Consider the following 13,584-nt stretch of genomic DNA (forward strand, 5'->3'; position numbering starts at 1 on the left):
ATGTTAAATTATATTTTGTTTTAATTTACTTTCAAATTCTTCAGTTGCTGAATGGGCTGCATAGTTTTCATAAATTGCATAGTTCAGAATAGCTATAATTGTACCAGATGGTTGCATTCAGTTAAGTTGGACTAGACTGTAATACAAACCGTTCAGTTTGTCAACAATAAAACTGACTGAAATGAGAGAAAGACTGAGTGCGAGGCTTTGATATTAGATAAAATGAATATTGATAAAGTTTACCTTTATGTACAGAATATATTTTAAAAATAAATATTTTTAAAATATTTTAAAAAATTGCAATAATATCGTATCGTGCGTTAAGTATTGTGATAATATCGTATCGTGGGATGTGAAAAACTGTGTCATATTCTTTTTAGTTGTGAAAACTGTGACGAGTACGATACAAACTGGTGAAGGTAAAGCTGAAAGTAAAAAGTTGTATTTTTAGAAACAATGGTTGTGGTGCTAAAGATAAACTTTTACTTTGAAAGCAAATGGCTTCCATTTGTTTGTGGTGTACTTTGCTAAGTCTCACCACAGCTTGGTGATGATCTTTAGCTTCATTTTTAGTCTCCTCCAAAAAATAAAATATAGCCCTTTAGCTGTGGTTGATGAGAATGCTGAAATAAACAGCAAATGTGCCACAGGAGCCAAATAATTTCTTGAAAATGGTTATTAAGCTCGGTTACACTGTAAAGTTTCACTGAATTATACAGGCAATCATTTTTTCTGTTAGTCTAATATATATATATTGGATTACAAAACTTTAACACTAAACGCACTAAAAGGAGGAGGGCCTTAGCAGTTCCCTGTGCTAAATACCCTACTACATTAGACACTCTGACTAATGTCCTGCTCCACAGCTATAAGTGCTCCTTCACATGTCATTTCTACATGAAAACCAAACATCCATCGCAGAACAAACTTATCTTTGCTCACATATGGATTAAACCTGAAGCTTGTTGCTTGGTGGATTTCCTTCCTGGCTTGAAGTGTTGAAAATAAGCATCATTTCTGTGAGCTGACTCATCCAAAGCATTAGATAATATCGCTTCACAGTCTGCTGCATATTCACAACACAACAAAACGTCAGCAAGTCTGAGACTCAGCCAAACCCGGCGACTCTGAGCCAATAGTGTTATCAGAAAATCTTATGTCAGTGTTTTTGAAATGGGGAAGACACACAGTATTTAATGTGGCATAATCACCACCTTACATGTAAATATATGCTAACCATTAACTCCCTAGCAGGGAATAATGTTGGCATGCAGAGGCTTATCACTTCACTTCAATTCTTGTTTAAACAAGCCGAATTGCAAGCATTACTGTAGCAGAGTGCCCTCCTGCAGCCAGTGCAGAATACGCTTGTCTCAACATCACTACACCAACACAGTTACAGCGAATATAGAAACAACCGATATGCAATAAACAGTTAGGACTTCGACAATTTATTATTCATAAAAGAGTGGGTAACTTTCTAAATGCATTGCAAAATCCACTCTGACTAGTCAAATTTTTCTCACCCACAATGCAAATAATTTGGCAGAAGAGAAAGCTACCTACAGACAACATACCATTTGATTTCTTAGAGGTTCACATCAGTATTTGGATCTGTGTGCACTGACAGTTATCAGATTAAAAAGGCTTACCTGCTTTGTACGCTATTGTGTTGGTTTTGGCCACAGACTTCTTGTAACACAGGTAGACTGAGGATCCCCACTGAAAACAAGAGCAGAAAACAGGTCATACTGTTATCCTCTGGGTCATCTTAGGGCCAATCAGGATCAAAACGCATCAAAATCTCATCTGGGCTCGCATTCCACTTAATCCTTTTCAGAACTGCAATTCTTTCAAATAACTAACAACAAGCACTATTTAAGTGTTTTTATTGTGCAGCACAGTATCAGCCTAGGATCTGTTCTCTGTATGTGGATAGCCATAAAATCAAACTTGCTCCCATCATGTTTATTAAATGTAAACAAGATTAAATAATGGACCTAAACGGCAGAAGTGGCAGCCAACCGTGGCTGCAGCATTCCTGAGGGAGGACGCTGTTGTGATTAGTGCACTGATAATACTAAACATTTTCAGAGGAGACATACTGTATTGTCTCCACCAGCAATGTTTTGACCCTTTAGACTCTTTACGTTTGGAGAGTTACTGCTTTAGTCAGGAGAAGATATAGCAGATACACTAAGTATCGAATATGGCACCAATATTCAAAATAAATATATTTCTAAAGGTGCTACTGACATGAATTTCTCACCAGATGTTGGTAACGACCCATTTAATCTACACATGCAAAAAAAATCATAGTCATAGATCTCCATATATTAAGTCACATGTAATAACTAAAGAAATCTTTAGATTTATTTGCATAGATTTCTATTTATTTCCTAAAGCGAATGGTCTTACTTTGCTGAAACCTTCAAAACGACTTTTGCTTGCAACAGCTTTTGTCCAGATTAGAGGTGGGGAAGAGAAAGCCGAAGCAAAATCTGAATAAAGAACATCATAAACTGTTGACCCTTACATTTAGGAGATCTGGGTGTTCTGTTACTCTGTAGGGGGCATTTCGCTTGTATGGTCTAGTTAAATTGTGTGGCTTTAATTTATGGGCTATAAACAGTGCTATCTGAACTCCAGGGGGGCACACCAATAAAACCACTGCACCTATAATAACCTATATAAGATAAGTCGCTATGCCTTGAAAGAACTAAGTTCAATTTCAGCACATCTATGTTCTTCCACTTCCACGCAGTCTACAAAGTTAGATGGTTAAAAATCTAACTTCAGTGTGGTATGGTAGGACATGGTTAATGTCTCTGAATCAATAGAGTCCTCAATGGACACATCTCTGGCTTTGATTACATTAACAGCTTAGTAGGACACTAATGGCTTGCAACACAATACTTCCTGGTGCAAAAATAAAGCTAAAAGAAAATCCATTAGGCCCTCATTCTGTGCAATATTCAGACTCTCCAAAACCATCCAGGGGCTAGTTCTGTCCAGCAGGCTGGGTATTTCACACCTCTGCCTTAGAGGTTTGGAAATTAGTTCTGAGTGATCACATCACTGGTCTTTATCACAACACTTACGGGAGATTTTCCACTTGTGTGTCACTGTGTTAGATATTGTGCTCCATCACCATCATGAGAACACCAAAGACAGTAATATCTCACTCTGACTCGGTTTCCCAGACAAGTGTCATTTGGAACAATGCTGAGTGTAGAACTGTGTGTAAAATAAGTGGTAGAGCAGGTCATCTACTGATTGGAAGGTTGGTGGTTCGATTCCTGGCTTCCCCTAGTCTGCATGTCAAATATCCTTGGGCAATATACTAACCCCAAATTGCTCTCCGGATGCATCCATCGGAGTATGAGTGTGTGTGAATGTTAGTTAGAAAGCACCTACAAAAATCTGCTGGTGTGAATGGGTGAATGCACAAGTTGTGTAAAGCGCTTTGAGTGCTCAGAAGAGTAGAAAAGCGCTATATAAGAACCAGTCCATTTACATAACATCTGCCTGCCGATAAATCCGTCATGCTCTAAGTACTACGTACCATAAGTAAAGAATATCATCATTCATTGTTTTTCTTTAACTAAGGTCATTCTTGGGTAAATCCTAAAGGAATTAAATAAATAAAGTGCAATGAAAATTTTTTGTACTTTTGGGCATTTTGTATCAGTTATACTCCAATTAATTTAAAAGACCAAATATATTACATTTCTATACTTTTTAAATAAATATAAATATAAATATAAAATAAATAAATGTGAATATATAAGTCAAGCCAGACTCTTGTGAAACCATTAGCATGTGAAGAGAGGCAATGATGCATCATATACACAAACATGAAAAGTTGTCCCTGTGAGAAAAAGCTGGATTCCGACACACAGTAGACAAATAACTTAAGTAGAAGTATAAACACTTGTGTTAAAATACTATGGTAAAAGTTAAAGTACTGATTTGAAATTCTAGTAAATAATGTAATGAAAGTACAGCTCTAGTACTCAAAGTATAAGAGTAAAAAGTAGCTCTTTGAACGACATTTCTGCCAACGATTGTTATGTAAAATGGACTGAACTTCATGTCATATTAAAATAATAATATTTAAAAAAAATATTGGTAAATGTGAATGCAAACTGTATTTCCACTTAAACTCTAATTCTAATGAATGTGCTTAGCTTTAACATCTTTTATGCAGTACAAAAGCAGAGAAAATTGGAATTTAAAAAAAGCTCTGGGTGACTTTGCCTCCAGATCTAAACAGAATAAGGTGTACAGTGAGAGATGAGGGAAGCAGGTGGGAGAACCCTTAACCCTTAGTGGTGGAGTGTGTGGAAAAGAATCACTTAGAAGTAACTCACAATAATTTGAGCACAAGCAGATTTTATGTCCAGGTTGTGATCAGCTGCACTATGCTGCTAGGTCTTTGTGAATTTATCCAACTGAGTTCAACAAAATATAAGCAGATGTTACATGAGTTCATGTCACCCACCCTACATGGATACCTGCTAATACTTGTTGAGCTTTTAGTTAAAATGCATTTGAAAGTATCTGCCACTCAAAATTTTTTTACTTCTTTTGTGCTCACTCCTGTAGCATTAGCTGGATGGTAAAGTACAGTGACTACGACTTGCGGACATCTGCACCAAAAGTATGTTTCCAGATTTTTCCCTTCAACAAATGTTACATATAATAGTAACATATAGTATAGTACAACAAATGATGCATAAATTGGTTCATCTCTACCTGTGTGACAAGCACCATAATACACCAATAGGATTGTCTTCTAAGGTTTTTATTCCCTCCGTTTAGGCAAAAATTGATCTGGTGATTAGTGATGGGAAATAATACCCACACACACAAAATGTCTTGAACCTAAGGTAGGAAGGCTTTTTGAAAACTAAGGAGTAGTAAGAAGAGATATTTGTGTTTAAAAGTGAGGGAGTATAAGTACAAACACTGTCAAAAAAAACAAACAAACGCTCAAGTAGATACAGATACCTAAAAATTCTATGTAAGAATCTTATTGTGGTGGAGGTGTGGTCCCTGGCTCGGCTGCAGGGGAGGAGTGGTGCAGTGAGCTCAATGGGGCGGTGCTGGGGAGGCAGGTGAGAACACAGCTGGTGGCGTTTGGTCTGATGACAGTTTCTTCCCCTTTTTCGTGAGACGGGAGAGGAGCGGAGGGGAGCTTTGGAACAGCTGAGACCTGAGCGGACCAGACTGTGAACTGTCACAATAAGCAAACCCATAAATAAACGTGACATCTCGCTATACCGATCTGTGTGTGTGTGAAGTGCATTTTACACTTATTAAGGTACAGCACCAAACTTTTTGTACTTTATTACTTCCTACCTCTGCTTCTGACAACTAAAACTAAGGATGCTTCCAAAGTTTAATAAAAATATTTAACAGGACATCACATTCTGCTTCAGGCACTAAAAGTCTATAGATTAATGAACTAGGAAATTTCAGGACACATGCAGCCACAAACAGCACCTTGAAGGGGATTGCCTATTCTAAGAAATGCCAAATGTAGACCTCGCTGACACTGCAACGACTTTTACAGTAATTTAGTCTGTGTGTGTGTGTGTGTGTGTGTGTGTGTGTGTGTGTGTGTGTGTGAGAGAGAGAGAGAGAGAGACTGTGTGTGGTTGCATTGGTGGGTGAGAGAGAGAAGCAGAACAACATAAAAAGAATATGACAGGAAAGTGAACAGAGCACAAATACTGGGTGTGGAGAAACTGAAATGCAGAAGCAGACAACATCTAGCTCAAGGGGCTTCACTATATGAAAAAAAAAACTATATTAAGAAAACACACGCACACACAGCATTGAAAAAACCTTCATGAGGCATTTTGATGGTTCTCCATAATTAGATGTACTAGCCAATTGGAGCACCTTACATGAAGGCAGAGAATTCTCTTCAAAATACTGAAATACACATTTAACTAGAAAAAAAAACAATAAACAGATGAGATGGCTTTCACTCCACAACATGTGTCAGCACAATAAAGAAAAAAAAACAAAAAACACAGAAGTTTGACTTGAACAGAATGACTTAAAATCTTTTATCACATGACAGTATGAGAAGAAAAAAAAAGCTCAGAACCATCTTGTATTGCTGACAAGTTTCACACCAAAGCTTTCAGAGACTTAAAATGAGACAGCAGAGTGAAGTTGAGGATTCAAGACTTATGACTAAATGTCTTAGCATTTCAGGTGACGGCCTGACAGCACGAGCAACCATCTGCTGAATTCAAAATGTCATAGAGTACCTTCAGAAAGGGAAAAAAATCCACATTCAGTTGTTAAGAACTGTTTGTTTGTTTTTGAAATTACAAGTTATTCTGTTTTGAAGAATATGACATTATTGGGTTTACCCAGTTGCTCTCGACCTGCACCTATCATCTACTTTTCCTGTTGTTAAAAATCCAACAACACTACCATCAACATTTGCATTGGCATATTTAGACTAAAATGGCTCATTCCCATTCAAATATTTGGTTTATACTTTTAACTTATGTTTGCTTCCAGTTTACACTTTCTGTATCTTACCCTCTTTATGCTGATGTCATTCGTTCTGTTAGGTCTTTCAAACTAATCTTCCTCCTCAATAGCTGAGGTCTGTGGTTTTGAGTGTGTGTTGCTATTTTTATTTGTGTGCAACTTGTACATAAAGTTCAAAATGTTTGTTACACTTTAGTATTTGTGTCTTTAGCACAAAAATGAAAGATGCTACATCTCAAGGAGATTTCCTTCATATATAAATAAATGGCCTGTAATGAGTGCGCTGGATAATCCTGTTGCTTTAACCAACTGGGTTCTTTACTCTAAAGAACTAAAGAAATCAGTGATGTTAGGGCTGGGCGATATGGCCTAAAATTCATATCGCGATATAATTTGAAGCATGTGCGGTAACGATATATATCGCAATATATTCTTTTCTTCTGTATAACGTATTTTCCACACTATAAGGCACACTTAAAATCCTTTAATTTTCTCAAAAATCGACAGTGTGCCTTATGTATGAATTCTGGTTGTGCTTACTGACCTCGAACAGATTTCTGCATGCAGAAATCTGTTAAAAAATGTTTTAGTACAACTTTGATAAGCTGCACTGCTTGATAGACTGTCAGAGCATTACGGCTGCCATAGTGAGGAGCTTCGCGGAGTAATCTGGGTCCAAAACTCCGTCCATTCAGGTCCCAAAGTCAAAGGCTAAGGGCTAAAAACGGTCTAAATTATTTCATCTTTAATTAAATCATCAGCGTTGCTGCTTTATCGGGTGTAACAATTAAGTTTTACATCCATGCATCCATGAAAACAGAATTTATTAAATTTAACAGGAAGTTAGCTCGCTAGTTTACACCTAAACATTTCATACCATGTTCTGACTGAGAGATTTTTGAAACTAATTCAAACGTACAGCTCTGCTACCACTTCCAACATAAATGAAGACAGAAAACTAAACAGCAGTGCCGTTTGTAGGGTTACTAAAGTTGGACTACCTGGTATATAATGTTGTGCTACGTGATTGCTAGCAACACAGCTATTTTAGCATAACATTAGCACAGTGAAGCCGGAGGATGAACACCAACTTTTTTTCCACTCGATAAAAGTTAACGTGAGGGATTCTGGTGGTCAGGGACAAATGCAATCGCATAGCAGGACGCTATACACGGGCCAAACTTCAGTCAGGAGAACAACTGAGATTATTCATCCACAATACGAGGTTAGTTATTAATATACTGCAACAACATGGGAATAGAGCAGCTGCGAGAGAATTCAACATTAATGAATCAATGTTACGGAAGTGGAGGAAGCGCAGTTTTTGGTTTTCCCCATATTTCAAAAGTGCTTCATCTCTTTGCTATGACTGTCGCCCGGCATAATTTGCAGATGATAATGGTTGTAGCCGCTGCGATGCTTTCGACCAAAACAGACGCAGCTTGATGACATCATCAACATGTGCTATCGCGATAGAGCGATATAGTCAAAATCTCTATCGTTGGCCAAATTTATATCATTTATATCGTATATCGTTTATATCACCCACCCCTGAGTGTTGTATTCCTCTATTCCTCACCAGTTTCTCCCTTACCATGCTGCTGTTGAGATTCTTCTCCACCTTGCAGAAAGTGTGTGGTGGGGTCTCCCCTTTGCTCGGGATGATGATGCAGACGTCTGTGACGGCCAAGGCGGCGTGCGGCTGGCTCTCGGGAGCCCGGCGGTAGGTGATGTAGATGCGTTGGGAGGAATTACCACTGATGTTGGCTGGGCGACCAGAAGGTGTGGTTTGGATAAGGTGGCAGCCCTGCTTCAGACGCTCCTTCCACTCATACAGCACACTACAGGAGGAAGCACAGCAATGTGGTCAACCACATAAACTGCCACATCGGGGTGTAGTTATTAGTGTGATTTCCATGCACAATTGATTGCTGGGCTACTCAGCTGGAGCAAGTCCTACGCTAGTGCAGAATTCAGTGGCTAGCACAATGAAATTGATTAGTCTGCTCTGTATTATCTTATCCAAAGCAGCATTTGATGGAATTCATGAAAAACAGACATTTATAAGCATTCAAAGTGGCAAATTCAAGCTCAGAACCACCTCCATTACTTTGGCCACAATAACGCATGTTGCAAAGGAGGAAAAAGTCTGGACACTATCTGGCTCCAATTTAATAATGGAATTCTTGCCAGCCACAGTCTTGTTGAGCAGACATCCTTTTCCAGTCCAAATAAGACATTAGTTTACTAACATCTATTTCTTTAAAAGAACAGACAAAAAAAAGGGCCACATATCACAGTTGTTTGTCCAACACTGTACAACTACACTGTATATGCAAGGAGGAAGATTATAAATCACATTAGAAAATGATTGACTGATTGACAATGACTGAAAATACTGATGACCACCAGTGCTACCCCACCTAGATCTTGAGTTGAAGACTCACTGTGATTCCAACCTCTCTAAGGTTTTTAGTAAATGTGCCTATGGTATCGATTTGACGGTCCTACTTCGCCTCGTTCAGAAGTTATCGCATTTACAAACTTGTAACAAACTCGTGTCCAGGCAGTCCACCCACCCCTGGTATTGTCTAATGATATACTAAAACAGATCAAAAACGACACTATAGATCTCATTGAGAAACAGCATACGGCCCAATTAATACAGACAATATAGAATTTGCAATAAACATTACCTGTGACTAAATGGTAAATGGCCTGTATTTGTATAGCGCTTTACACTACATTCAGTCATCCACCCATTCATTCACACACTGGTGATGGCAAGCTACATTGTAGCCACAGCTGTCCTGGGGCGCACTGACAGAGACAGAGGGGAAAAAGCATTACAGATTCTCAATCTCTTCCATCACTCACAGGAGATAATCAGTATGGAAGCATGTTAGTTTCTTTCTAACACATATTAATTACAGCTTCTGGTCAAAGACTGTCAGCTTGGCAGCAGTGTTGCTAGTTAGCTTTCACATCAGGCAACGGTAACACGCCAGCTCACTTAAACAGACATCACAAGATCCTAATGTAGCCAAGTGAGCTGAGGCTGCATTCAAACCCAAACTGACAACAGTCTCTGCTTGTGGTGAAGCTAAGCAAGAAAAAAACCCAAAAAACAGAAAAACAACAAAACATTCCAACTTTGCTGTAGATGACACTGTATTTAGAAGCAGCACAAATTTAGCACCAGTGTTTATTCCAATGCAACCTTCTCTATTTACTGATTCCTTCTTATGTGCGAACTCAGCTTTCAGCTGGAACACTTTGACTTAAATGCACATTTGGTAATGAAAAGATATCAAATCAGTATTCGGTTTTTCTGCTTTTAATTGAAAATCTTATTTTTTAAGCAGAATTTTAACTCCTATTCGCTTGTACTTATCAGCTGAATTTGCCTTTGACTGACTTTGAGAGTTGTGATAGTCTTCACACATGTATATACACACAGCTTACAGTATACTGACACATATATTGAGCCTGTACTGCACAAGAGGACCCTTGTACAAACCACTTAGCGGACAAGTACTGAGAGATACGCAACAGTGGCAGTAATTTTAAACACTCCTCTTGGTATTTCCATTATGCACTTATCCTCCATTACTGTTTCAAGTGAACTCAACAGGCATTTTGTGGCACTGTCTGAAAGCTGAAAAGAGAAGAGAATGTAAAGTAGTCGACCGAGAGATTTTTATAGTTTCTTTCTTTTTGGTTCCTGCGCTGATTGCTGTGGTAGCAAAGTGACCGACTTTGCTCTGCACGTCTTTCTGTGCTGTTCATACGTGTATATATTTGTATTGACATCAGTCAATACAAATATATGTAATACACTCTTAAAAAATGGCTCAATAAAATATGTATTTATAAAACAAATATTCCCAGGGTAGGGTTACCTGGGCCCTGTCCTGGAGCCAGACCTGTGGAGGGTGCCCAAGGGTGAGCGCCTGATGGTCGGACCTTATGCCATAGGGCAGAGTCTGGTGCAGCCTTAAGAAGGGGCGTGTAGGGACATTCTAACTGTATCATCAAATCTGCAGTTGTGTGTTCTGGACACTGAGGTAAAGAGAGAGGCTGAGTTGCCACCAGGTGGTGAGTTGGATCAGGTGGTGAGGCAGCATACTAGACAGACCTGCATGTCATAACATATAATTAGGATGCTGCGCTGGGACCGCCTGAGAGAGGCCCCAGCCCGCAAGATCTTCAACTCCCACCTCTGGCAGAGCTTTGACAGCATTCCAAGGGAGACTGGGCACATTGAGTCCAAATGGACCATGTTCAGTACCTCAGCAGTCGCAAGGTGATCAGTGCCTGTTGTGGTGATAAAACGCAAACCAGATTCTAGATACTGCAGGTGAAGGGAGCCATCAGACTGAGGGAGTCCTATCGAGCTTGGTTAGCCTGTGGGACTTCAGAGACAGCCTATAGATACCAACAGGCCAGGTGGAACACAGCTCAGGCAGTGGCTGAAGCAGAAAGGAGGGATGAGTTTGGAGAGACCATGGAAAAAGAGTTTTGGACTGCCTTGAAGAGCTTCTAGGAAAACCTTCAGGCGACGGTAGATGTTGTAAGGCTGTCTTGGTTGACACGTCTCTACAATGTTTCATGGAGAGCAGGGGCAGTACCTTTGGATTGGTAGACCAGGGCAGTGGTTCCCATCTTCAAGAAGGGGGACTGGTGGGTGTGCTCCAACTATAGGGAGATCACTGCAGCTGCAGTGAAGTGGATACTGTACCGGTCCATCATGGTGAAGAGAGAACTGAGCATAAAAACAAAGCTCTCGATTTGCCAGTCAATCTAAGTCCCTACCCTCTCCTACGGTCACAAGCTTTGGGTGGTGACTGAAAGAAGTAGATACAAGTGGTGGAAATGAGCTTTCCCCAAAGGGTGGCAGGCCTCTCTCTTAGACATAGGGTGGGGAGTTCGTCCATCCAAGAGGGGCTCAGAGTACAGCTGCTACTCCTCCCCGTCAAAAGGAGCCAGTGGAAGCTGTTCAGGCTTCTAACAAGGATGCCTCCTGGGTGAGGTGTTGTGGGCATGTCCCACTGGGAGGAGGACCCAGGACACACTGGAGAGATTATATCTCTCAGCTGGCCTGGGAGTGCTTTGGTATTCCCCTGGACAAGCTGGAGGAGGTGGTTGGGGAGAGGGAGGTCTGGGCTTCTCTGCTTAGGCAACTACCCCCATGACCCAGCCCTGGATAAGCAGAAGAAAATGGATGGGACGATGAAGCTCCGTATGTTCCCTTTTTAATCCTCATTATAGACCTTTTTCAGGGCACACATTTTGAGCACTGTTTACAATTACCGCTTCTTGTAGTCAATAATATTAACAATTACATTTATTTAGGAGAGAACGATCCAAGGTGTGGTATTATATGTGATGGTTACTGAAGAGAGATTGCATAATTAATGAATAATAGTTAACAGTTCTACCTGTGGCTTTCCTGCTGTCATGAGTCAAAATGTGTGCGTTGAAAAACTTAAATTGCCACACATACACAACACTTTTTCCATTTGCAGACAGTGCCAGCAAAAAATATAATGTTTGAGTAAAACTGCATGCAAATAGTGCCTACACCTGTTCACCCACATAAGCCCTCAGTAACCATTAGTGTTGCCAGTGTCTGGGAAGTGCAGACCCTTTGGGCTTTCAGCACACAAAAGCTGCTGATATTGTCTGAGCACATTCTTTGTCAGTGCCTGATAAGCACTGCACTGTGTAGTGTCAGAGGCCAGTGAGAGCCTCCTTAGCATCATCACCCCTAGTATGGGAGTGCTCAGCAAACAGTATTGAATTCACACAGCTGAAAAGATGCTGCTGAAGAGGACACCTCTAACGGTGCTTCGCTTCCACTTTTCTGTTGGTAAAATCACAATGGCTGAAAGCAACTACTGCGGAAAACTGCCACCAAGGAGGATTCCAGGGCAGAGCAGAGCATTTTCTGACGTGAGAGCACTTCAGCTTTTTGGGCCGCTTTTCACAGCTGGTAGAAAGCTGCCAGTCACAGGAAGAACAACCACAATGTTTCCTGATAACAGCAACTGATCTTAAATAGGGCTTCTCCAGAAAGTTTGTTAACTGTGAAATGAGGGGAATTTAGTTTTTGTTTCAGCGAGAGCCAGCTTCAACTCTGGGCCAGTTACCAGGTTAACAGACTCCATGAAGCTAAACTGCACACTGGCAGGTTTTTAATTTTTTGTTGTTGAACTAGGACTCCTCTCATGCTTAGCCTGGCTGCGTCAATGCATATCATCATTCATTCAGTCGATACCAAAGCAAATATGGCAATACATCAATTAGCAGTTTTAAGTTGTTGTTTTTTTCCTAGGATGACTTCCAGTTAAACATTAATCACTCTGTGCTCAAAGAACAAGGACAAAAATGTTTTTATAAGCTGTTTTTTATAAAGCTCTGTGACTGTAAAGACAATAAGGCAACTGTCAGGTTGTCAGCCAGTTCCTCTGCACTCAGATCAATATCAATTACAACATATGGTGGTGACTATATGAATATATCCAGGTGAGGATTATTGCGGTGTAGCTGAAACAACTTAAAGATTCTTAAACTGTACTAACAATGTAGTTTAAAGGGAGATTTTGAATTCAGGGTGCAGGCAGTCCGAATGTGTTCAAACAGCATTTAATGCTGAAATATTTACACACCTCATAAATAGAATCATTAAATGTTGCCATGCAAGATTTGTGAGTCCAAAAGGACATTTAAAAGTTAAAAGATGGTGTGAAAAACTAAATGTAGTAGGATTCCAGCTTTTTTTTTTAATCTAACTGGGTAAATGATAATTGATTGGAGCAAAGAAAATAGAATCATTTTAACTTATTTTATATTTCCCTGCTGATTTTTAAGATAAATGTCACTGCTTCACATTGACATGCATTCAGAACTGGAATGGATGAAAAATGGACTGTTTCTTTTATATCGCTTTTTTTTAAATCTAATCCAGGGATAATCTCTGCTCATCATTTATGCATAGCCACAGTACTGTAGGCCAATTCCCCTTTTTTCCACACAGAGAGTTAACATACATAGCCAACTTAT

The 13,584-nt window shown here is 39.7% G+C and overlaps 1 protein-coding gene across 12 annotated transcripts in view; it reads right to left on the minus strand.

Annotated features, from left to right (window-relative positions):
• The window catches only part of LOC113012359 (C-myc promoter-binding protein-like), an 87,087-nt gene that overhangs the window by 50,194 nt on the left and 23,309 nt on the right, over positions 1 to 13,584 (minus strand). For all 12 annotated transcript variants that reach the window (XM_026153341.1, XM_026153107.1, XM_026153266.1 and 9 more), the window contains exons 3-4: positions 8,114 to 8,360; positions 1,653 to 1,722 (exon numbers count right to left, since the gene is read on the minus strand). In XM_026153341.1, coding sequence (XP_026009126.1) covers positions 1,653 to 1,722; positions 8,114 to 8,360 — 317 coding nt within the window. The remainder of the gene's footprint in view (positions 1 to 1,652; positions 1,723 to 8,113; positions 8,361 to 13,584) is intronic.

Source organism: Astatotilapia calliptera, chromosome 1 (genome assembly GCF_900246225.1).
Source record: "Astatotilapia calliptera chromosome 1, fAstCal1.2, whole genome shotgun sequence".
Classification (NCBI taxonomy): Eukaryota; Metazoa; Chordata; class Actinopteri; order Cichliformes; family Cichlidae; genus Astatotilapia; species Astatotilapia calliptera.